Source organism: Frankliniella occidentalis, unplaced genomic scaffold (assembly GCF_000697945.3).
Source record: "Frankliniella occidentalis isolate FOCC.00 unplaced genomic scaffold, Focc_3.1 Scaffold74, whole genome shotgun sequence".
In the NCBI taxonomy this organism is placed as follows: Eukaryota; Metazoa; Arthropoda; class Insecta; order Thysanoptera; family Thripidae; genus Frankliniella; species Frankliniella occidentalis.
In genome coordinates, this window is record NW_026267204.1 from 1,115,377 (window position 1) to 1,136,518 (window position 21,142).

The following is a 21,142-nucleotide window of genomic DNA, read 5'->3' on the forward strand; positions in this document are numbered from 1 at the left end:
TCTTTTGAACGGACCTCTCATTCATTCCCATCGGTCGTTGGACCGCCCTCTCAACCAAAAAGCCCGCCGCGCCCCTCCAACCCGCGGGAGGAACCGGAAGTGCCGCGCCGAAAGGAAAGGGTTGCTGCCAAGAACAACAGCAAGCCCATGGAGTTTGTTTTTGGCTGCGCTGGGAGAGCACGTTAAAGCCGGCCGCAGGTGCTTCTGGGACCCAAAATTGTAGCAAAGTACGTATTGAATCGCAACTAGGGTGGCCAAGAATCGTTTGCGAAAGAGACCGAATCGTGAATGTCAGTTAAAACATCAGTCACGGCTCTGCAATGAATGGTCGAAGTCATCCTACTTGACTCAACGGCCCTCCACGCCTTCGCGGGTCTCGACCGCCCGATCGGCAACCCCACGAATCTTGCGATTGGTTCAAGAGTTGGGTGAAACACACTGATTTTCGGCGATAATCCCGTCGCGAGTCTTTTTCGACGGGCCTAAATTGGGGCCTAAGGTTAGGTTGATGTGTCGGCGTCCGCCGGCCTGGCGGCGCGATAAGCCTTTGGGTTGGAGGCTGGCCCTCCGCGTCCTTGTGTAGACCCCTACACACGGGCAGCGCGAGGCGAGGCGAGGGCAGTGTGATCACGTTGACGTAGCCTGGTTCGCCGCCATTGCTGCATGGCAGTAATTGTTCCCAAACTTTCGAGGTAAGACTTTATCCGTCGTGGTGTCTGCGGGCGCCGTGGCCCGCCCCCTGCCCCGGACGCGGTCCGTACGCGCAGCTGGTGGGCGCTCGCCCCGAAAGGTATTGTTTCCCTTCGGAATGTGCGGTCCGGCCCGCTCGGCGGGTCCCCGGTCAGACTGTCCGGCCGCGATGCCGGAGGGCTTTATAATGACGAGAGGAGAGCCGGCCGGCTGGCCCTGCAGCTGTCCTGACGCCGACGTCCTGCGCGAGGATCGTGCTTCACGGGGCCGCTGTTTTGGTTTGCGCCGAAGAGCGTGACCCCCCGTCGTGTTGTCGGCCCCCTTCGTCGCCACTGCTCCAAGGCGGCTTGCATTGTTTGTGTCGGCGCCCTCCCCGCTTCGCATGTGCGCGGGGCAGCAGTCACGGGGCTCGCGAAATTCCCTCGCTGCCGCGGCGATTCTTGCACCCATGCCTGTTGCCGCCGAACGTTGCCGTCCTCCAGTCGCATTGTTTTCACTTCTCCCCCCGGGTTGTTTACGATTCCGCGAGAACCTTCTCCCGCCTCCACTGTTTTCGTAGGTTAGGATCATTGGGTCGTTATTGTACCGAAAGAAAGAACATGTTCTCCCGTGCTGGGAGACATTCCAGGTTGTACTGCTCTACTTGATTCCTCATTTTTACACAAATTTATCCTCAGCCTCCTCTGTTCGTGGACGACTCACACGGAGGAAGGATGCTAGTGTCAATCCTTCATTTTTATTCACAAGTCCTTCACCCCCACATATCCTTCTGCAGAAACTTATGACAGTAATTTTCTTGTGGCAGATTTAATCCAAAATGGCTGAAGGCAACGGGGACATATGTGGAGACGTCGAGCTTAAAGTTGAAAGAACAGAAGACTTTCAAAAACTGTTAACTAGCGGTTTAGATGAAAAAGTAGCCGCAAAGTTGGATGATATCTACAAGACTGGTATGTTGTCAAATGTCTGAACCCCGGAGAAAATACATCTTGGTTCTACATCAGCCAACATTAACCATTGCAACTGAAGTTCCTCTTTTGGAACTTCAGTACAAACTTAGCTTAACACTATCCACAATCTTGTATTATTATAAAATAGATGCCAAATGACTACTCAATACATTTAACAAGGCTTTTTTTCTTTTTTTTGTGAGCTTTGTCATTACCCTGAAACAAAGACTTAAAATTTTAATTGCGACATGGGTTGTGGGTGAAAGGAAATAAATTATGGATGTGGGTTTGTTCTTATTCCCTGCACTGATAAATGCTTTTTAGATTTAGTGAAAACTTTGTCTCTAACCATCTACTTAAACACATTTTAAAAAACTAGTATTGGTTTGCAGGTTCGAATACATAATTACTGCCTACTGATGTCTTTCTGCTGGTCAGACTCTGTTAAATGTCTGATTGTTGTTTCAGGCAAACTCTCGCATGTTGATTTAGATGAAAGAGCTTTAGACGCCCTGAAAGAGTTTCCAGTTGATGGAGCTCTCAATGTGCTAACAGAATTCCTTAATTCTAATTTGGAGCATGTATCCAATAAGTCAGCTTTCCTCTGTGGAGTCATGAAAACGTACCGTGCCAAAAACCGAGCTGGACAGGCTGCAGCTCCACCTGCAACACCATCTAGTGCTGTAAAAGCTCCTGATGAAGAAAAGATTAAGGTAAGTCCATCTCTCACATCTTGTAATCATACAAATCCGGAAATTAAACCAGAGAACCATTGTTATTTTTCTTTTTTTTTTTTGTTCTGAAGGCAATTTTGGATAGAACTGGCTATTCACTAGACGTAACAACAGGTCAACGGAAATATGGCGGCCCTCCACCAGACTGGAAGGGTCCTGCTCCAGGCAATGGCTGTGAGGTAAGCCCTCATTAGTGTGATGCTCTCTTATTGATTCTTCATTGGATATTGGCCATTATTTTAAATTTCTTTGTTGTTTTCCTCACGGCAGGTCTTCTGTGGAAAAATTCCCAAGGACATGTATGAGGACGAACTTATTCCACTTTTTGAGAAATGTGGAACAATTTGGGATCTCCGACTGATGATGGATCCTATGTCTGGTCAAAACAGAGGTTATGCCTTTGTCACATTCACCACAAAAGATGCAGCACAGCAGGCTGTGCGAGAGGTAAGTCCCCAGCAGGCCTATCTTTTTAAGTCTTTCAAACAAAAGACACTGAAGTTCGAGTATGGTAAGGGGTGACTCATGCATGTTTACATGATGTAGTGAGACTCATTTACAAGGAAGAAATCTTTCAAAGGCTGTATGAGAAAATCCATCTCAGCTCTACCAAACTTAACTGTTCTGATTTTACATCCTTAGTACTTGTTTTTGGAATCTATTCCTACTCAATCATTATTATCTGTATGTTTTCTTTCTTAAGTGATTTTAATTTTACTCTCAGCAGCCTTTGAATTTCAGTAAAATGTAGATCAAATTTATATAGTATTGGCATGTTATAGAAATTATCTCCTTGGCGGCTTTCTGGATTTTTATCGGATGTTAACAGCAACACTCAAAAGGAAATTTAACTGCCCAGTCCAATGTCTTTTGTTGGTCAGCCACCAGTATTAATGTACTTGCTGGACAATATTAAGTCCTTATGAAGTTTGTGTGCAGTAAACCCAGACACTGGTCTTTCAAATCTCAATCTCTTTTGAAATGTAACTTTTTGTGCTCTTTCATCACTCCGAATGGCCTGGCACTGAATTTGTAAAATCAATTACAGTCAATTCCCATTGGTGCGACTCCACTGGGATCACGAAAACGTTATGACGGGGAAATAGTTATATCTGAGCATTAACAAGCAAATTAATGATATGGGAAAAAATTGTTTTAACTGGAAAATTGTTGTATCCGGAGGTCGTACCAATGAGGATTGACCGAAACCAATCCGTATCCGAGTCCAGTGGTTATAATATCTGCTATCAACTAAAAACACCAAGACAGCAATTGTATTTATTTTAGCCGTTTTTTGTATATCTATACTGTTTTATTGATTTTACTACCAGCACAAAACATTGCAGTGCCTGTAACCTCCCTTTTGTTTGCATTGCTATGGTAACAAATTCTTAGGTTCTTCAAATGTTTTCTATCTGGCTATGTTAATTAATAGCAAGTGCTTCTCAAAACTGTTCTGGGTTTCAATCTTCCAGTTCAATCTTTATTTGCAACTCAGCACGGAGCCTTTGAAAGTAATCACATCAGACATAACTGCCCCTTCACTTCTCTAAGACAGAATATGACTCGTAACTTGAAGCACCTGCACTGTCAATAACTGCCAATTTTTCATTTGTTATTGTTTCTTAATTATATCAGTGCATTGCTGTTATTGTTTATTTTTCATTCAGTGTTTCAGGTATGTTAATATTAAATGTGAATTTGCATCTATTGCAAACTCTTCCAGGTCTCCTCTTTGCTTATAGCAAAATGGGAACTGGAATGTCAAATAGTTCAGGGAAAGACACACTTTAACTTAGTTCCATCAGATGTGCACATAGTTGTATATGTGGTCATTTTCATTTCTACTGCTTAGCGAAATTATCTTTAAAATTTAAATCAGTTATTATTGTAAGTTTTTTTTTTTTATTTTATTTTTTCACTAGTGAAGGTTGAGAAGGTATTCTGCGAATGTGGTTCCAGCTATGGTGCTTGCTCTTGTCAGCGGGGTGTTACCATGAAGCATGCCTGTTTTTTGTGTAGTTAGTGCTAAATTATTGTTTTGGTCTTGGTTTCCGAAATTGTTTTTATTATTATTTTTACTTGTGAATTATTCCAAATTTGGCATGTTTGTTCTTTTTTTTTTCTTTTTCATTCCACAGCTTGATAATTATGAAATCAAACCCGGCAAGAGTCTGAAAGTAAACATTAGTGTTCCAAATCTGCGACTTTTTGTGGGCAACATTCCAAAATCAAAAGGCAAAGACGAGATTCTGGAGGAGTTCAATAAATCAACAGGTAAATGGACTTTGAAATTCATAAGTTGGCTGTCAGGAGGGTTGGATGGGGTTTGTGGAAAAATCAGTCAATTGTTGGAAGATGGAAAACTAGTTTGCAGCTGTTTCCTCAGAGCTCCTTTAATGTCAGTTGAACACTCCTTCAACCAATCTCTAAAAAAATCTTAGTGCCGTTCTAGTTTCTGTGTCAGATCCATGTCTGATAATGAGGTGGTGGCCTTTCCCACCCTCATGTGCAGCCAGCAATTGTGACCCACAGAGGGCATAATTGGCGTTGTTCTTTCAGCTCAATGATAATGATATTCGAATTGGGAAAAAGCTTGGTGTAACAATTTCTTTTAACAATCATCGGTTATTTGTGGGAAACATTCCTAAAAATCGCGGTCAAGACGATCTATTTCAAGAATTTTCCAAACATTCACGTAAGTCAAGTGTCCGCTGCACCCTCCCTTTGGAACATAATCAGTATGGTGCTATGGGAAGGGATAGACTTTTAGCCTGGGTGTTTAATAGGTTGGAGTTAATTTCCACATTTTGGAATACAGGAATTTGTTGTAGTGCAGATAAGTTCCCCCAGCTCACCCTGCTTCTTGCACTGACTTCTAATTAGGCTCAGACTTAACCTTCAGTTGTTATTTGGGAAAGTCAGCTCTAGAATCAGGATGTGCTCAAGCAAATTTTCTGCATTATTAGATCTCCTGGGTCTTAGAAAGTGGAATATTGCTCCACCTTAGTGTCAAATGTTTTATCACAGGAAGTCATGTATCTATACTATTATACTGGGTTTGTTTTTGGTCACAACTGTAGGTCTTCATATTTACATCAAAATTATTGGTCTGTTCTATTTTTTTTTAACTTCATTCATCCTATTGGAATTTTTGAAAATAATTTTTTTTATTTACTGATTTGGTTGTTGGAAATTACTTTTTATTGAAGTGTTATCTGCTTGAATGTGTGTTAATTGTAGCTTTGGTTTATTTTTGTCATCTATCATTTTTTACACTTACGTGCAGACGTTCAGCAAAACTAAAAAGTATTATCTGGTAAAAAAATTTACTTTGATTTCCAGCTGGCCTTACTCAAGTCATCATATACAGTTCTCCTGATGATAAGAAAAAGAACAGGGGCTTCTGTTTTTTGGAGTATGATACTCATAAAGCTGCTTCCCTTGCCAAGCGAAGGCTTGGCACAGGGCGCATCAAAGTATGGGGCTGTGACATAATTGTGGACTGGGCTGATCCTCAAGAAGAACCTGATGAAAGTACCATGTCAAAGGTAGTTTGCCTGTTTATGTTATACCATTAGATGAGATTCTAGGATATATTTTCAGTATGTGATCTGCAGTTCTTGCTGACACTGACTTTTGTTACATAATAGTTGAAATCATTTCTTGTGATTCTGCAGGTTAAAGTTCTTTATGTTAGAAACCTTACCCAAGATTGTTCAGAAGAAAAAATGAAGGAATCTTTTGAACAATTTGGCAAAGTGGAAAGAGTAAAAAAAATTAAAGACTATGCCTTTGTTCACTTTGAAGAACGTGATAGCGCTGTAAAGGTGAGAATTAAGTTGAAGTAATTTAAGTGTTCTATGATTTTATCTCTAGTGTTGGTATTGCTGCTCTGAATCAGTTCTGTCTGAATAGTCAAATCATTTTATCTTGAATGTCTTTGGTTTAGGCCATGAAAGAGTTGAATGGAAAGGACATTGTTGGTGGTGGATCTGTTATTGAAGTGTCCTTGGCTAAACCACCATCAGACAAGAAAAAGAAAGAAGAAATGTTGCGTAATCGGGAGCGAAGGATGATGCAAATGATGCAAGTTAGAGGAGGGTAATTATTTCTCTACCATTTTTTTAATTTGGCTTAAGATTATCACTTTGTTTTCTATATCTCATCTTCATATGGTATTCATTGTTAGCATGATGCCTACCCCAATTCCAATGCGAGGACCTGGGGGCTCGGGACCTAGGAATAGTGCTGCTATGCGAGGACCTATGGGCAGAGGAGATTATGGTAAGTCATTGAATTGCAGTTCTTCCTCACTTGGCTTGATCACTAACTTTAAGTGGTTGGTTGTGAATCAGATATTGCTTGTTTCTTTTTCCATCTCAAATTCCCGAAAGAAAGGAAAGTTAGTGCAGAGCTGCCTCACTGCCTCACTTCTCAAATTTAGCGCTTAGGCAATACTTAAGGGGATTTCTTTTCACTACAGCTCATTGTCTATCTTACATATTAAAATGTCTTCTGAAGTAAAATGCTATACCCTGTTAACAATCTGAAGACAGTAAATTTTTTCTTTCTTTAGTATTTCTTTGACTATTTCCAGGGTTGTGGGTAACATTTTATTTGTTTCATTTAAAGACATTAAAAAAATATATCTATAACTGACAGAGGCACATTTCTACATGCATATGGTTACCTAAGGTGAAGCTTGGGTGGTTGGGTGCTACAGCAAGGTGATTTGGTATGTTTTCATGGGGTTGTATGCAAAGAGTGCTGCTCTTGACTTCAGAATTATTTTCTGTTGAAGAATTATTTTTTATGGGTGTGGTTCATCACATACTAGTACTACCATTACTACTACTACTACCATTACCACAACTACTACTATATCGGAACGTCAGGGCAATGACTCAAGATTAGTGTCTTTGTGGTAGGAAGTCTAAATTAATTATTTTTACCAAAAAAGCAAATAAAAGTCTTTTTCCTTAAATTTTTATGGGGACTTCCTGTTATGCTGAAATTCTATTTTGCATCCATCCTATCTTCACATTCTACTCTGTCATCGGTCATGGTGACATTTTTCCACTCATCCCACTACAAAGTTAACTGTGCCTTGTTTGTGTCTACTTGAAGCTTGCAATTCCGTGGGAATACTATTTGTTTGCAACTGTTCTGTATGTGGAGGTATCACAAGCTGTGGAAAAATAACCTGCTTCTTGAGAAATATCTCCAAAGGACCTAACTGCTTGAATGAGGGTCAGGAGGGTACATTTCTTGGGATTGTTGTATTTTGTGTGGACCATATTCAGTCTACTTCTAGGAGGAGTGCAGTATGCCCTTAGGCTGTCCCTAGGATTCAAACCAGACTGCCTTTATCTCTTAACTTTCCAAACCTCCCATTTATCATCCTTTATTTTTGTCTGTAGGGTTATTGTTTTCAAACCCCAATTTTCAAGAAGACAAATATTAGATCCTGTGAACACTTTGTGTTCATTTCATTGAACTTAAAATTGGTTACTTGTAGATTAGTCATCTATCTCTGTAGACTTATTTCATTTCAGTGTGGTTTTATCTGTAGGGTGAGTATTTCTTTTAAAAGCTCTCCTCCACCCTTGAAAATCTTAGGCATGCCAGGATTTTACTTTCAAATTTATCTACCTCACTATAACACTTTCTTCTGGTGGTAGTAGTATAGTTAATTACATACCTTAATTTTACTGACAATCTCTGTATCTAGCATGTGTTTTCCCCTCCCTACAACCCTGATTATTTTTACCCTTTGGACTCTGTAAAATATAAAGAAAAGATGGTCTGGTTTTCAAGGTGGCTAAAATTGGGCTTGTTTGTTCTCTTTTTTATTTTAGATTATGATTACGAGTATTTCGGTTATGGGGATTACCGAGGCGGCTACAGTGATCCTTATTACGATGACTTTTACCGCTATGAGGATTACTATTTCGATTATCCGCCAGCTCCACCTGCCAGAGGACGGGCGAGGCAACCTCAGCCGGTGGGTTCCTTTGACTGCTAAAATTAACGTCACACTCTTGCTTTGACAATAATTTATTAGAATGTGGCATAGTTGTTGGACCTTTCTGGTAGAGTACACATGTAACCTTGCTATGCTACATTCAATTTAAATCATATCTGAGCAATTGCATTTAGGCCCTAAAGTAGGGTGCATATTATTATTAGTTTAATCAGTGAAAGGGATCTATCTATCTTGAATACCTGTGGATTGCAGTGCAAATTTTACTTCCTATTGACTCAGATATGATAGTCTTAGGCAGAGGGTTTTATGATTCAGTTTACCGTGCATTTTGCGGGGCAGTGAAAATTTTGATGTTTCGTGATTCAATTGTTATCCTGACCCTCAGAAACGCATGATTTTCTCATAATAATCCTTTCTTTTATTTTAATTGTTGTGTATGTCGGCTGGGGCTTTAAATTAATGCTTTTGCTTCTTTGTAATGCTTCTACTTCTGCATATGTAGCAGCAAATCTGCTAATTTTCATTCAGTGCAGTGGCATTGTGCATTCATTGTGTGTTATTTTCTTAAATTCTCTCTTTAGTTCATCAATCTTAATGCCTCATTCTTATTTGCTGCTGTAATGTAACAGAAGCAGTTCACACCTGTTGGAAAGTATTAATTATTGCCCCTCTCTTTCTTTTTTTTTTCTTTTTTTTTTTTGTAACTAACTGCTATTTAAATCTCATCAGTCTGACAATTTTGGTTAAGTTTATTGATGAAAGTAAACTAAATGCACATACACCATGGAAACTTAATTCCATCTTCAGATCATTTGTTCGGTATGGAACATATCTGAGTGCAATACTATCTATCAGTATGAGGGTAGTGTGGTTGCTGTTTTCTTAAGCACCTTGTTTTAAGTATACCCTTGTCTAAATTCAAGAACTTGTTTAAGAAACTAATTTAAAATTACCTTCTGAATTTTTCTTGTTTCTTCATTTTTTGTTTTTGCTATTGTCAATAGCTTTTCTGTTAATTACCTCTTTCATCTGAGATATATGTAAATTATTGATTATCACTGTGTAAACTGTATTTCCTCAAAAGGGCAAGCATAGTTGCCTTCTCTTATCTTTTCCCTATGCACTTTATTATAAAGCAATTCCTGCATGTGCTAGAATTTTGTGCACATGTTGCTAAGTTTTACAGTGAAAGTAGTGATATAATTTTAGCAAGTGTTATTCTTTTATAACTAGTTGCCATTATTATTTATACTTTTGCTGAATCTGTAATTGCTGTATATTGATCGAAAACGCCAATGTTTTCCATAGCTGTTCAGTCACTTTCTCATGTGTCTCTTTGCTAATCGTCCGTGTTTTCTTGAACAGGCTGGGCGTGGCCGTGGGGCAACAGCGGGAGCGGGCCGTGGTCGGGGCGGTGGTCAGGCAGCGGCGCAGGGTCGTGGGGGTCCGGGGGCCCGGGGGGGGCGCCCGCCCCAGGGCGCAGCTCCAGGGGCCCGTGGGGGAGCGCGGTCGGGGGGCACCGCTCGTGGGCAAGCCCGCGGCAAGGGAAGTTTGTCAGGTGAGGATGGTCTGTATCTCCAAACTTTTTTATTATTTTTATATTTTGTCATTATTTTATCTACTGTAACTGGGTCGGTAAGGAAAGTAGATTGTATGTGCTGTGCATTATCTGAAAATATCAAAATAGAAATTTATTGTTTTGCTTGGCTTGCCTGGTTTACCTGTTTGAGAAATGAAGACACTGTTTATCAGACATGTGCGTTTAGCGCTCGGAGGCCCACTGACTACTGCCATGCCGGCGCCGGCACGGCGTCGGGGCGCCAAACTCATATCTCTGCTATGCTATTTATCCTCAAAGGTTTTGCCAGCAGTTAGCTGAAATTGCTTAGTCTCATTTGAATCTATCGCTTTACTTACAATAATGTATGTAATGAAAGTGCTCAGATGAGATCTGGCTAACTTTCTGGATTATAGGTCTTTCATCTCATTTGTGTCAGTGTTTAGTTTGTTATCTACTAGCTAAAAATCTATATCTACACTACATTAAACTGAAACTTTGAAATTGAGGCCGAAACAGTTGTGTTGGATTGTCACAATTCCATATTTCTCCTCTGCCCTCCCTCACACTTAAAGTTAGAAAAAATATAATGAAAAAGTTAAAGTTTTGTTTTCAATTTTATGCCAGGCCAGATTGGTCAGAGATATTATTGTACACCTGCTGTAAATCAATCACTACCCACCCTTACCTGACCCAGTTTAGTTTGAATAAGAATTGTCTTTCCAATTGTGTGAAATTGATTTAGAGCTTCAGAGTGTTATACCTAATCAAATATTATACTTCAAAATTGTCACGTGACATTTTACTTCAGTAACTTCATTGGAAAATTATACTGTGATATATCTTAGCCAGTAGAATGCTATTTCAAGCTCCCTTCTAGCTGTGTACTAGCCTCAACAACTTTCGTATCTATGAAAGTTATTTTTGCTTTTATTTCCTAGCCTAGCTCTTGTCCAATTATTGCCATTACCTCTCGCGTCATGTTAAATATATTAGACCTAGATCTTTAAATGATGACAGAATTATTCAATCTCAATTCTGATTTTACATATTGCCTACTATTTAAAAATAGCAGTAGCTTCAAATTTATGTTGCTCATGCATTTTGGAAGTCAATTTTTTAAATCTTAGATTGCGGTTACTTAGTGCAAGTGTTATGTATGTAAATATAATTAATTGGACTCGTCGGATTTTCGTGTGTTACAGGCAAACGCAAGTTTGATGGAAGTCACCAGAACCAGGGGGAAACTAAGCGTCGTTACCAGAATACATGGAGCAATTCTCCAAACTCCCACCAGCACCTCAATAATGCCTATGGTGTAGGCATGAATGGAGGTGGCTTTGGGGGTAGTGCGGAACCTCAGTTTTTCCAAGACACCTACACACCTTGGAGTTAAACTGTCTGATGTGGACTGCATTAGTGGAATATGACTGTGACTGTTGCCTATTGGAAGGCCGTCCATTGACTTGCTTACTATCCGTGAAACGGAGCTAAGTCAGTAAATGTTATATGTGTGCGAGCATTTGAGGCTCTTGAAATACAAGGATCACTGTTAAGGAGTGTGGTCTAAGAGTGATGTACAGACTTTTTTTTTATTGTTAATGGTGGTTGTTGAAATGGAAGCTAGAAAGGGAGGGCCCCTCTTCAATCAAGATTACCATTTGGCCCTGGCTTTTTAGTTTCCATTGGATAGTTATTATCAAGAAAGCTTTCATTGTCGATTGTTGCTCATTATTTAAAACCTTGAACATCTCCTCGTACCATGTGTTTTGACTGATATAAATGGCAGAGAGAGCTGCAAATGCCATAGGAATCCGAAATGAACTATCAATCAATCTGTCACCTCTGTAAGGAAACCACACAGGTCTCATGTATGTGCATGTCTGGTCTATTTTGGCTTCTGACTTAACTACAATGCTTGCCTCATATTATAGCATGAGACCTTTTTATTTTTCATTAAAGCATGTCTTAACTGGTGTCACCTTTCACTCAAACCTCCCTCTAGTTCTGGAGACAACAAATGCTTTGAGGGACTGTTCAATCATTGGGAAAGTCTCTTGCAATCTTGAACATTGCAGCTGTTTTTTGTCTTTAAATCTTTGAATCCTTTATTTTCATAGATACTTAATTGAAAGAATGTTAATGGATCATGTGGTGATGTAAGACAGGTTGTCAAGTGCCTGTTAAAAGAAAAGAACTTGTTTGTTACTTTCTTTTTGTATGTTTACTTTTATTGCCACAAATGTATTTTTTTATAATGGAGGGTATTAAATTTCTTATTATGAAATGGCATGATTTTGAAGGCCATGTTATCCTTTTAAGATTGATCCTTAATCAGGGGACAATACCATTCATGTGATCACTGTTTGTACTCCTCAACATCTGGATCAAATGTGGGAGTCTATTTTGAATGACAAATGTTACTTGATTATGTTTGTAAGTTCAATGACGAATGTTGTTTGATTATGTTTGTATGTCATGCAAAGAGTATAGACTTGTGTCACTAGGGGATTGAAAATTTAAAGAACAAAGCCTATTTTCACAAGGAAACAGCTCTTTGCTTTTGTTAGTTTAGCACCTAAGTGTTGGAAAAATACTTCTGTTTTTTTTTTTTTACAAATTCTTTGCAACTTCTGCTTTTTTCCCTATATTTTTCCCTATTAGTGTTTGAAATTTTAGTGACTTTTGTCTGTTAGATTGCTTTGCTTTTTCACTTTTAACCTGCCTTTCAAAGTGTTCTTGATATGAATTAGTACTGTAGAAAAGAAAATCTAAATATATACATTTTTTAAAAAGAAAAAAGAATGAATTGCTTGATCCGTCTGTCAAGATGTTGCCTTTGAAGGTCAGTATATGCAACTACTCATAAGGTTTTAAAATAAAATCAAAAAGATTCCTGTGGACAGTTTGGTGCTAAAAGTTTCCAAGCCCATAAATCATCAATAAAGTACAAAGCAGGATGAACTTTGTTCTTATTTCTTATGCACAGCCTAGTAGCCTGTATCACTTGGCGTGGAAATATTTTACTAACAGCTACTGTCCAAAACAATTTTTAAATTTATTCACAACACTGGTCACAATTTTAAAATTGACACTAGTTTACAGATGTTGTTAGTTGTGCAAGAGACATGTACTCAAGACCGTTGCACCGAAAGACTAGAACCACTTCTTGAGATCTCATACCCGTGATCATCAAATAGTAAAATAAATATCTTTACAACTTGGAAAATTCATAAGATATTACAGCCTGAATATAATAAATAGTAAGTACTTAACAATAAATTAAATATTTAAAACAATTATCACAATCATATTACATAGGTCATTTGTAGATAAGTCCACAATTTAAATGGCGGCTAACTTCAAAAGATGTATCAGCTGAAATGAATCAGAGTTTGAACTCATCATCCGAGTCTGACACAAGTAAATGCTGATTTTCAAGCAAGTTTCTGAAACAAACAAGTATTGGAGTTGAATAAAAGTGGCATTAAAAGCATTTCAACTTCAACCATTTCACTCTTAAATATTTTAACTGTTTCTCATGGTTGTTGAGGACATAAGGAGTGGGGGAAAAGGGCAGGGAGATGGCACCGACATGGGCAGGGTGGATTGTCAGGAGGAAACTGGACTCGGCTGAGTATCAGACAAATATTTAAATCATACCAAATTTAAAATTAATATCTTACAAGACAATGATGGTCTTCAATATATTGTGTCTGAAATGAAAAGAAAAATCTGAAACAACTTTAGTAACTTACCTATGGTGTTGAGGAATTATGGGCTCTGCATGTGATCTATCATTTAAATCTCTGCAGAAATGTAGGATTGTTCCAGCAATGATCATAAAGAGTACTACGGCAATCATACCGAAAACTGGATAGATACATGAATCAGACATTTTATTAAAGTACTCCACAATGATGCAAATATCACAAAATACCTCATGAAAACTTACACCAGTACATCCACAAAGGAGATGAATGTTGGCGTGTTATGCTTCCTGGGGACTGAGTAACATTTCTTTGTGTTTGTTGTTCTGTCGTTGAAGAAATGGAAGGAGACGAACTTGAAAGCAGCATGGTTAAGTTCAGGGTTGATTCCACTTCATGTTCTATTTCAAGGTTTAAAATATGTGCCCACAAGGAATACAGTTCGGTTGTATTAAAAGGATCCAACCTGATATGAGGTTTTATTAAAGGTCCCCAAGCAAAAAACAGTGGATGCATTGAAGACAGTGTATTGGGGTATCCATGTATACCATATTTGTTTCTTGGGTTTGCTGCAAATAAACACCATTTTGGTATTAAAAAATATCACGATACAACAAATCAATTGTGAAATCCAATAAATTCTCTTACATTCTATATCAAACTTCTTATTTAAATACTCAATATTTTTATACATGTCTTGGAAGGCATATCCTTCCTTAGCTACAACTAGAATTGGAGAAGTTCTGTTGTTCTCAGAATAATGCCATGTGCTAGGTATTTCTGATTTAGTATACACATCAAATACAGGTCCATATTTTTGTCTTGCTTCCCGTAAGCCAGAAATCACACTGTTTTCTAGACCTGCAAATAAAAGTTTTCTATTAGAGCATGAAGAATTGCTTTGTTTATTTTGAATCGCTTGACCCCCATGTCAAGACTTACCATCATTAGGAAATATTTGTAATACAGGAGAGCTTCCAGCAGTGATATAAGAAGAATTGTCAACATATTTATTCAAATCTATAATGTTTCTTTGGTCCAGATTGATCATTCCATGATCACTAACAACAAACACAGTAACTAGGTGATCCAAACTATGTTTTTTAAACTGCTGATAAATATAATCAAGATTTTTATCTAATTTTTGGATTTGTTCCCGTACTTCAGGTGAATCAATACCAAATGCATGACCATGCAAGTCGGGTTCTTCCAGATACAGCATAACAAGGTTAGCAGGTGTGTTTTCATTCATGAACCATGATAAAACAGTATCAACCCGTTCTTGGTAGCTGACTTTTTCATCCCATTTCTGAGAAAATGTTGGCTTCGTCTTTTTGCAACCATAAGCAAATTCTCCACCAGGCCACATCATTACACCACTGTGACGGCCCTTCCCAGCTAACTGGTTTAAAGTCTGGAAAAATTATTAAGTTGAAATATTAACGTACTGTTCATTAAGCGTGTAGAAAATATAGCTACACGATGAATGGATAGCAAGTAGAAGGTCGGAAAATTGTCACCGAGAGACTTGATATAGTAGTATTTCAGAAATACATCTTACCCATATTGGTAGAATGTCATTGTTATAGTGGTAAAGCTCATAGCTGTACCCAATCAATGAGCGATTAGCACAGTCATCTTTGGAAGTATATACAGTGCTGTCTAGCACTCCATGCACTGCAGGGTACACCCCAGTAGCAATACTGTGGTGGTTGGGGAAAGTCTTCGTCGGGAAGACATTTTTCATGAAAGGTGCAAACGCACCTGAGGATCGAAGCTTAACAATAGTGGGGGTTAAGCAGTCGTCAACATAGTCTGGCTTGAATGCGTCCATAGATATGACCAACACCATGGGAAACTTTGATACTGACTCCACAATCTGGTGATCGGCTACGAAAAAGCTGAGTAGAAATAGCATTATGAACCGCGTGTTGGAAAGGCCTCCATTTCCAGAGAGACTACTGTGCGACATATATTTCCCAATGAATCTCTTGAACATATGGAACATATTTCCAAGACAGCAGAAAGATTTGGTTTGTTTGTTTACAAACCGCTGCCCTCCTAAAAAAACAAAAAAACACAACAGTATCAGCTGAGATGTCGCACCACCACTCCTGCCAACTGGGGTCCTCAATAACTCTACTCCCAAACGAGTGAACAGTCACTTCATCTAACTATGGCCAAGCTGAAGTGGACTTGATAAACCGCAAGGCCTCAGTTGGGCCAGTGTATTAAGTCAAGCTCCCCTACTATGTTCAGTATTTTGCAAAAAGTGTTCGTCCGTTTGTTTCTCACGTTCCTTGTTCTACTCCCCGCCCCCCACCCTCGCACACATACCCGCCAGAGAACGCGGGTTTGTGCGAATGACATCAAGGTGATGTCGAGTGTCAAAAACCTTGACACTGACATCAAGTCGAAAAACCCTAATAGTGTGGGTGATTCTCTCACAGTAGCTACAGCCCATAGCGCGAGGCACCTCCGTGATGCTCTAGCGTAGCGTAACAGGGCAATTCCAGGAGAAATTGACAAAAATGCCCGTCCGTCACGCGATTTGTGAGCGACTGGGAGGCGCTAGGCCTACGTTGTTTTACAATACATGTCCTGACTCCCCCTCAAGACGCATCCCAGTCATGTTTCGATAGGAAGCCGTAGCACCTCTCAGTCGCTCAAATTCAAGTGACGAACGGGCACCTCTTCCTGGAATTGCCCAACAGCAGCGGCGAGCTACTGGATCCAATAGTTATGATTGTTTATTGAATAGAACGCGTAGGAGATGGTTCAGAGAGAAAGGAGAGATTAGAAGGGGAGGAGCGGGTGAGAGGAGAGGGTCACAATTCCCTCCTTTCGCGTTCCTAGGCCCAATCCACCCCAGGAGGGGGAGGGGGGCTCACTGAGAAAGTGATCGAATTGAACGAATGAACGAACGAGAGGTGGATCGGTGGATGAGCGAACGGAGAATCGAACGCGCCATAAGAGCCAATGGGGTGCGTTCGATAGTTCGATCACAGCAGCCGTTCGTTCACCGGCCTGGGCGGCAGCAGGGACCGAGCGGGCCGAGCGGCCGTCCCGCTTGACAGGACTGCAGCGCGGGTCGGCCTAGCCGCCCGGGCGTTTGCCGCCTTGCCGCCACCCGCTCGCTCGCTCGCCCAAAGACTGAGCGCTGTCCACAAGCCTCTCGCACTTCACCTCACTCGTGACCACGCTGAGGTACCCAGCAACATATTTTCCAGGGTGGGTCCCGCACGTCGCGCATGGATTCCTGGCCCAGACCGATGCGATTGAACTGGTGACTCGTGGCGGCGTGCGTGCGGTAGGCGTAAGGAGCGGCGCGGCTGTGAGCGAAAAATAAATAAATAAATCCTGGTTCCTGCTGCCTGGCATCACTCTCACCCGAGGTAAAGTAAACCTGGTAGCTGAGTGAGCGGCGGATATTACAACGAACTTTCGGGGGAAACCATGAACCAAGATTCTGTCGGACGCGGTTGGCGATTATACCGTCGCAAAAAGAGTGCTGATTTTAGTCACTACAAATGATAAAGATTAAAGCATCTCTGTAAATGGGGAGAAAGGAGAGCCGCAGGAAAAACGGGGGCCTTTACTTTTGGAGTAAGGGCCCTAACGTGACGGCTTATTTGCGCGCCGTCGAATTCGTCGCAATCGATTCGAAATAATTAATTAAGTACGCGTAATCTGATGATGACGCCCGAGCACGAGGGAGGTTGGCAGAGAGCTCCGTGGGTGGATACCGATGAGCTCCCGCAGGTAGATAAGAGGATCGAAAAGCTCCCCCCTCTCCCTTTTCATTCCCCATCCATTATCCAGAGCGCAAACACCGGACGCCAACTGCAAATGCGTTCGATGAGCTGGAGTCGCTTTCAGTTGGAATCGCGTCGTGGGAGGAGTGCCATTGACTGGTAATGATCCTTTGTTTGAGAACGCTTTGGGCCTCCGCCGTGTGTTTCACGGGGGGTCCTTTACTATAAATACAAGCGTACACCGATTTTTCTGTTGTTTCTGGATTTTTTTCCAGATTTGTCTGATTTTTTCTGAATTTTTCCAAGATGTTTTCTGGATTTTTCCTGAGATCTTTCCACTTTCTTTTTCTTTTTTTTTGGGGGGGGGGTTAGACTGATTCTTTGCGAGTGAAGTACCCTCGGTGTTCGGGGTGTTCCAGCCGGGCCGTCCGAGTCCCGGGGATGGACTCGCGGCGCGATGTCCGCGTACCCGTCGGACTACCCAGGGCCGCCGCCGGGCGCCGGGCTGCGGGTCCTCGACCGGGCCCAGCAGGCCGTCCAGGACGCAGACGACAAGGACGGGAAGGCGGCCGCGGCGGCGCCCGAGGACGACGTGTGCTACCACAGCCTGCGGCCCATATGGCTCGCCATGCAGGTCCTGGGCTTCTACCCGATGCACCGCCTCTGTCGGGGTGAGAGTCGACACAGACACCAAAGCGGCGGCACCAACTGCGCAGTATAACGTCATTTTGTCGTCAAAATGACTCAGTTTTCGACTAAATTTGGACTATGCTCCCCGCCCTTGCCGCGTGCAGACATCTAGATCACTTACAGTGACAATTTCTATCATCTGCTAATAAGTCTGGATTAGAACACCCGCCATGTATTGACGTCAACATGTGACTGTCAGGACGCCGCCCCCGGGAGCCGTCGCTGTGGCTGGGCCTGAGCACGCTGCAGTTCGGCGCGGTGGTGGCGTGCATGGGCCTCGCCGTCGCCGAGGTGCGGGGCCGCGCCGACGAGGACCAGGACTTTGACGGGGTCGTCATCGACTACCTCGTGTACATGCAGTGCGCGCTGCCGCTGGCCGTGCTGCCGCTGTACGCCTCGCACAGGTCCGCCATGGCGCAGTACCTGCGCGACTGGGGCGCGCTGCAGGTAAGATGGGGCTGAGGTGCAGGTGACCCGTGACTGCGCTTGACCCCGCGTATGGGTTCCGCAGGCCGACTTTGCCCGCGAGTTCGGCCGGTCGCTGTCCTCGTGCCGAGGGTTCGGGCCGCGCCCCTCCTGGGAGATGGTGACCATCGTGGGCGTCTTCTCCCTGCTGGTGGCCGGCGCCCAGGCGCTGCTGAACCCCGCCATCGTGGTGCTCGCCCTGGTGCACTCCACCCTGGTGTCCGCGCTGCTGACCAGCTCCTTCTACCTCCACGGCCGGCTGCTGCGCGCCGCCTCCCGCGCGCTGGCCGACCACCTGGCCCTGGTGAGTGTCGTCGCGAAGCACGCCGCACCACACGGGAAAAATGATTAGCTGTGTAGCTAAACCAATAGCCGTGTAGCTAAAAACATAGCTATGTAACTGAACATTTTGCTCTGGTTCCCTTGGATAGCTAAATTTTACGCGAGATTGTGACATTTTTACCTACAGAGCGAAATACAGGGAGACCCCTTCCTTTATTTTGCTTATGCTGTACCGGATGGAGGCCCGCGGACGGGTTGCATACTCGCACGGGGCTAGAAGGCGCCACCGTAAGCGATGGTAGCCAAGCCCGCACGCACGCCTGCATCCGGTATACGGCATAAGCAGAATAAAGGAAGGGGTCTGTGGAGAACCCTGTATTGGCTTAGCGACGCAGTCAATCATTTTTAATTTATTTTTTACATGCACCACTTGATTCTGCGCTTGACGGCGTGCCCCAGGAGCTGCGCCGGCCCGTGCCGCGCGTGGCGGCGGTGGACAACATCCGCCTGCTGGTGCTGCGCGTCGTGGCGCTGGGCGGCGGGCTGAGCTCCGCCGTCGCCATGCCGCTCGGGCTGCTGCTCCTGGCGCACTTCATCCTGGCCACGCTCACGCTGTACGCCGTGCTCGGCCAGGTGTCCTACACGTACGCCGCCCGCCTGCCCTCCCTCGGCACGGGCACAGCGCTCAGCGGGCTGCTGCTCTACCTGGCCTGCGACACGGGCCACCGCGTGGCCAGGGCGGTGAGGGTCGTGTGACGTCCTTCACTATAAACCGGCATACACCAATTTTTCTGTTTTTCTTGATTTGTTGTGATTTTCTCTTGATTTTTTAGTGATTTTTTGTAACTTTTAGATATTTTTTTGTGATTTTTTCCGACTCTTCGTTAATTTTTAATGATTTTTTCGTGATTTTTTTCATGATTTTTCATGATTTTTTCGTGATTTCTTCTAAGGGTGTACACTGATTTTTTTGAGTGAAGGACTCCTCGCTCAGCACGCCCGGCCCGGCCCCGCACCACTGTAGCTCTGTGTGTCCCAGGTCAAGCAGCTCGCCGTGGAGGAGCTCCTCGCCTTCCACAAGAGGACCACCGTCATCGGCGCCGACCTCCGCAAGATGGCAAGTACACACTGTAAATCTGGGGTGGCCAGCAGCTGTGCGACATAAGTCGCGCACTTTTGCAGGACACCTTGAGTTTTGGCACCCTTTCCTTGCAGAGAGGTCCAGGCCCACCTGAGTTAAGGCCCTCCTCTTGTTGGACACCTCTTGCCTGAGATCCTCTACAGTGCCAAAATGCGAGGTGTTCTGCAAAAGTGCGACCTAAGTCGCACAGCTGCAGGACACCCCAGATTTACAGTGTAGAGAGCGCGGCGCACTGACTTAGGTAGGCGTAGGCGTAGGCGTAGGCGCGTCTGTTGAAGTACAACATTGCCGATGAGCACGTTGTTGTTGTAAGGATCGTGTTCTTCTCCAGGTAGAGACGTTCATCTCCACGGTGCAGGAGGTGCCGAGTGACGTCTCGCTCTCTGGCGTGACCACCTTGAACCGGGGGCTCTTCACCGCGGTGGGTAGACGGCACTGTAAATGCAGGGTGGTCCACAAGACCCCTTCCTTTATTCTGCTTATACTGTACCGCATGCATACTGTCGCTCACCGTGGGCGCCTTATGGCCCCGTGCGAGGATGCAACCCGCCCGCCCACGAGTATGTATAAGCAAAGTAAAAGAAGGGGTCTGTGGACCAAACCCGTAGACTGTCTCTACCGATCGCCCAGCTATTGGTATAGGGAACCACAGGCGCGAGTCGCAAGGCGCGCCCGACGCCGCGGGTCACGGGGACGTGGTGTGGTTCACCCCTCGGACGCGGGGCCTGCGCGTTGGAACCCACATACTGTTGCAGATGCTGTCCACGATGGTGACGTATTTGGTGGTCATCGTCCAGTTCCGCATCAGTCTGGAGCAGGCCGGCAGCGACAAGGGCGCTCGCCCAGGCACCGCCAACAGCAGGTACTACTATACTATGGCCCGAGACTTTCAGACGGACGCCGCAGCCATCAAACTCGGGTCTGTTCTGTTTCACGCGAGACACGATCTTTTCGCTCCCAGCACAACACTGCCGGGGAACGACTCGGCCATAGAGCCAACGACGACGACGACGACGACGTTGACGTGGTCGGGCGAAGGCAGCGCCTCCCCGTCGCCCCCGACAACGGTGGTTGACAACACCACCCTGAGCGTCTAGGAAGCGTGGACGCAGCCACATTCAATAAATAGGAATGGCTGGTTATTGTCTCTTTAACCCCCTTATCCTCGCTCTCTAAAT

At 43.4% G+C, this 21,142-nt stretch overlaps 3 protein-coding genes across 9 annotated transcripts; 2 read left to right on the plus strand and 1 right to left on the minus strand.

The window, feature by feature from the left end:
• The first annotated feature begins 69 nt into the window (after positions 1-69).
• LOC113202575 (heterogeneous nuclear ribonucleoprotein Q) lies at positions 70-12,885 on the plus strand. 7 transcript variants are annotated; one of them, XM_052268675.1, is made up of 13 exons: positions 70-227; positions 1,496-1,640; positions 2,109-2,353; positions 2,446-2,553; positions 2,645-2,821; positions 4,937-5,072; positions 5,720-5,925; positions 6,055-6,204; positions 6,327-6,478; positions 6,567-6,661; positions 8,236-8,381; positions 9,729-9,930; positions 11,127-12,885. In XM_052268675.1, exons 2-13 carry the CDS (start codon positions 1,508-1,510, stop codon positions 11,315-11,317), a joined length of 1,941 nt encoding a protein of 646 aa, XP_052124635.1. In that variant the 5' UTR covers positions 70-227; positions 1,496-1,507; the 3' UTR covers positions 11,318-12,885. The 7 variants fall into 7 exon arrangements, with proteins under 7 accessions (XP_052124635.1, XP_026272651.1, XP_026272654.1 ...); XM_026416866.2 differs by lacking the exon at positions 4,937-5,072 and adding an exon at positions 4,516-4,651 and having other exon boundaries at positions 71-227; XM_026416869.2 differs by lacking the exon at positions 4,937-5,072 and adding an exon at positions 4,516-4,651 and having other exon boundaries at positions 71-227; positions 9,729-9,921.
• Positions 12,886-12,955: 70 nt separating this feature from the next.
• LOC113202577 (ectonucleotide pyrophosphatase/phosphodiesterase family member 5) lies at positions 12,956-15,755 on the minus strand. Its single transcript, XM_026416872.2, has 6 exons — positions 15,193-15,755; positions 14,574-15,045; positions 14,280-14,492; positions 13,877-14,200; positions 13,680-13,794; positions 12,956-13,370 (listed from the first exon to the last, which is right to left on the minus strand). Exons 1-6 carry the CDS (start codon positions 15,637-15,639, stop codon positions 13,310-13,312), a joined length of 1,632 nt encoding a protein of 543 aa, XP_026272657.1. The 5' UTR covers positions 15,640-15,755; the 3' UTR covers positions 12,956-13,309.
• A 1,750-nt stretch (positions 15,756-17,505) lies between these two features.
• On the plus strand, positions 17,506-21,106 carry LOC113202596 (gustatory and odorant receptor 24-like). The gene is made up of 9 exons (XM_052268663.1): positions 17,506-17,545; positions 17,806-18,057; positions 18,276-18,523; positions 18,588-18,845; positions 19,283-19,564; positions 19,863-19,944; positions 20,300-20,385; positions 20,720-20,826; positions 20,926-21,106. Exons 2-9 carry the CDS (start codon positions 17,844-17,846, stop codon positions 21,059-21,061), a joined length of 1,413 nt encoding a protein of 470 aa, XP_052124623.1. The 5' UTR covers positions 17,506-17,545; positions 17,806-17,843; the 3' UTR covers positions 21,062-21,106.
• Positions 21,107-21,142: the final 36 nt, after the last annotated feature.

Coding starts and splice junctions, on each gene's coding strand:
- LOC113202596 (XM_052268663.1), top strand. CDS start 17,844: ATGTCCGCGTACCCGTCGGACTACCCAGGGCCGCCGCCGGGCGCCGGG. Junction 18,524..18,587: donor GCGACTGGGGCGCGCTGCAG/GTAAGATGGGGC, acceptor TGGGTTCCGCAG/GCCGACTTTGCCCGCGAGTT. Junction 18,846..19,282: donor TGGCCGACCACCTGGCCCTG/GTGAGTGTCGTC, acceptor GGCGTGCCCCAG/GAGCTGCGCCGGCCCGTGCC.
- LOC113202575 (XM_052268675.1), top strand. CDS start 1,508: ATGGCTGAAGGCAACGGGGACATATGTGGAGACGTCGAGCTTAAAGTT. Junction 6,662..8,235: donor TATGGGCAGAGGAGATTATG/GTAAGTCATTGA, acceptor TTTTTATTTTAG/ATTATGATTACGAGTATTTC. Junction 9,931..11,126: donor AAGTTTGTCAGGTGAGGATG/GTCTGTATCTCC, acceptor CGTGTGTTACAG/GCAAACGCAAGTTTGATGGA.
- LOC113202577 (XM_026416872.2), bottom strand. CDS start 15,639: ATGTTCCATATGTTCAAGAGATTCATTGGGAAATATATGTCGCACAGT. Junction 15,046..15,192: donor ATGACATTCTACCAATATGG/GTAAGATGTATT, acceptor TAATTTTTCCAG/ACTTTAAACCAGTTAGCTGG. Junction 14,493..14,573: donor ACAAATATTTCCTAATGATG/GTAAGTCTTGAC, acceptor TTTTATTTGCAG/GTCTAGAAAACAGTGTGATT.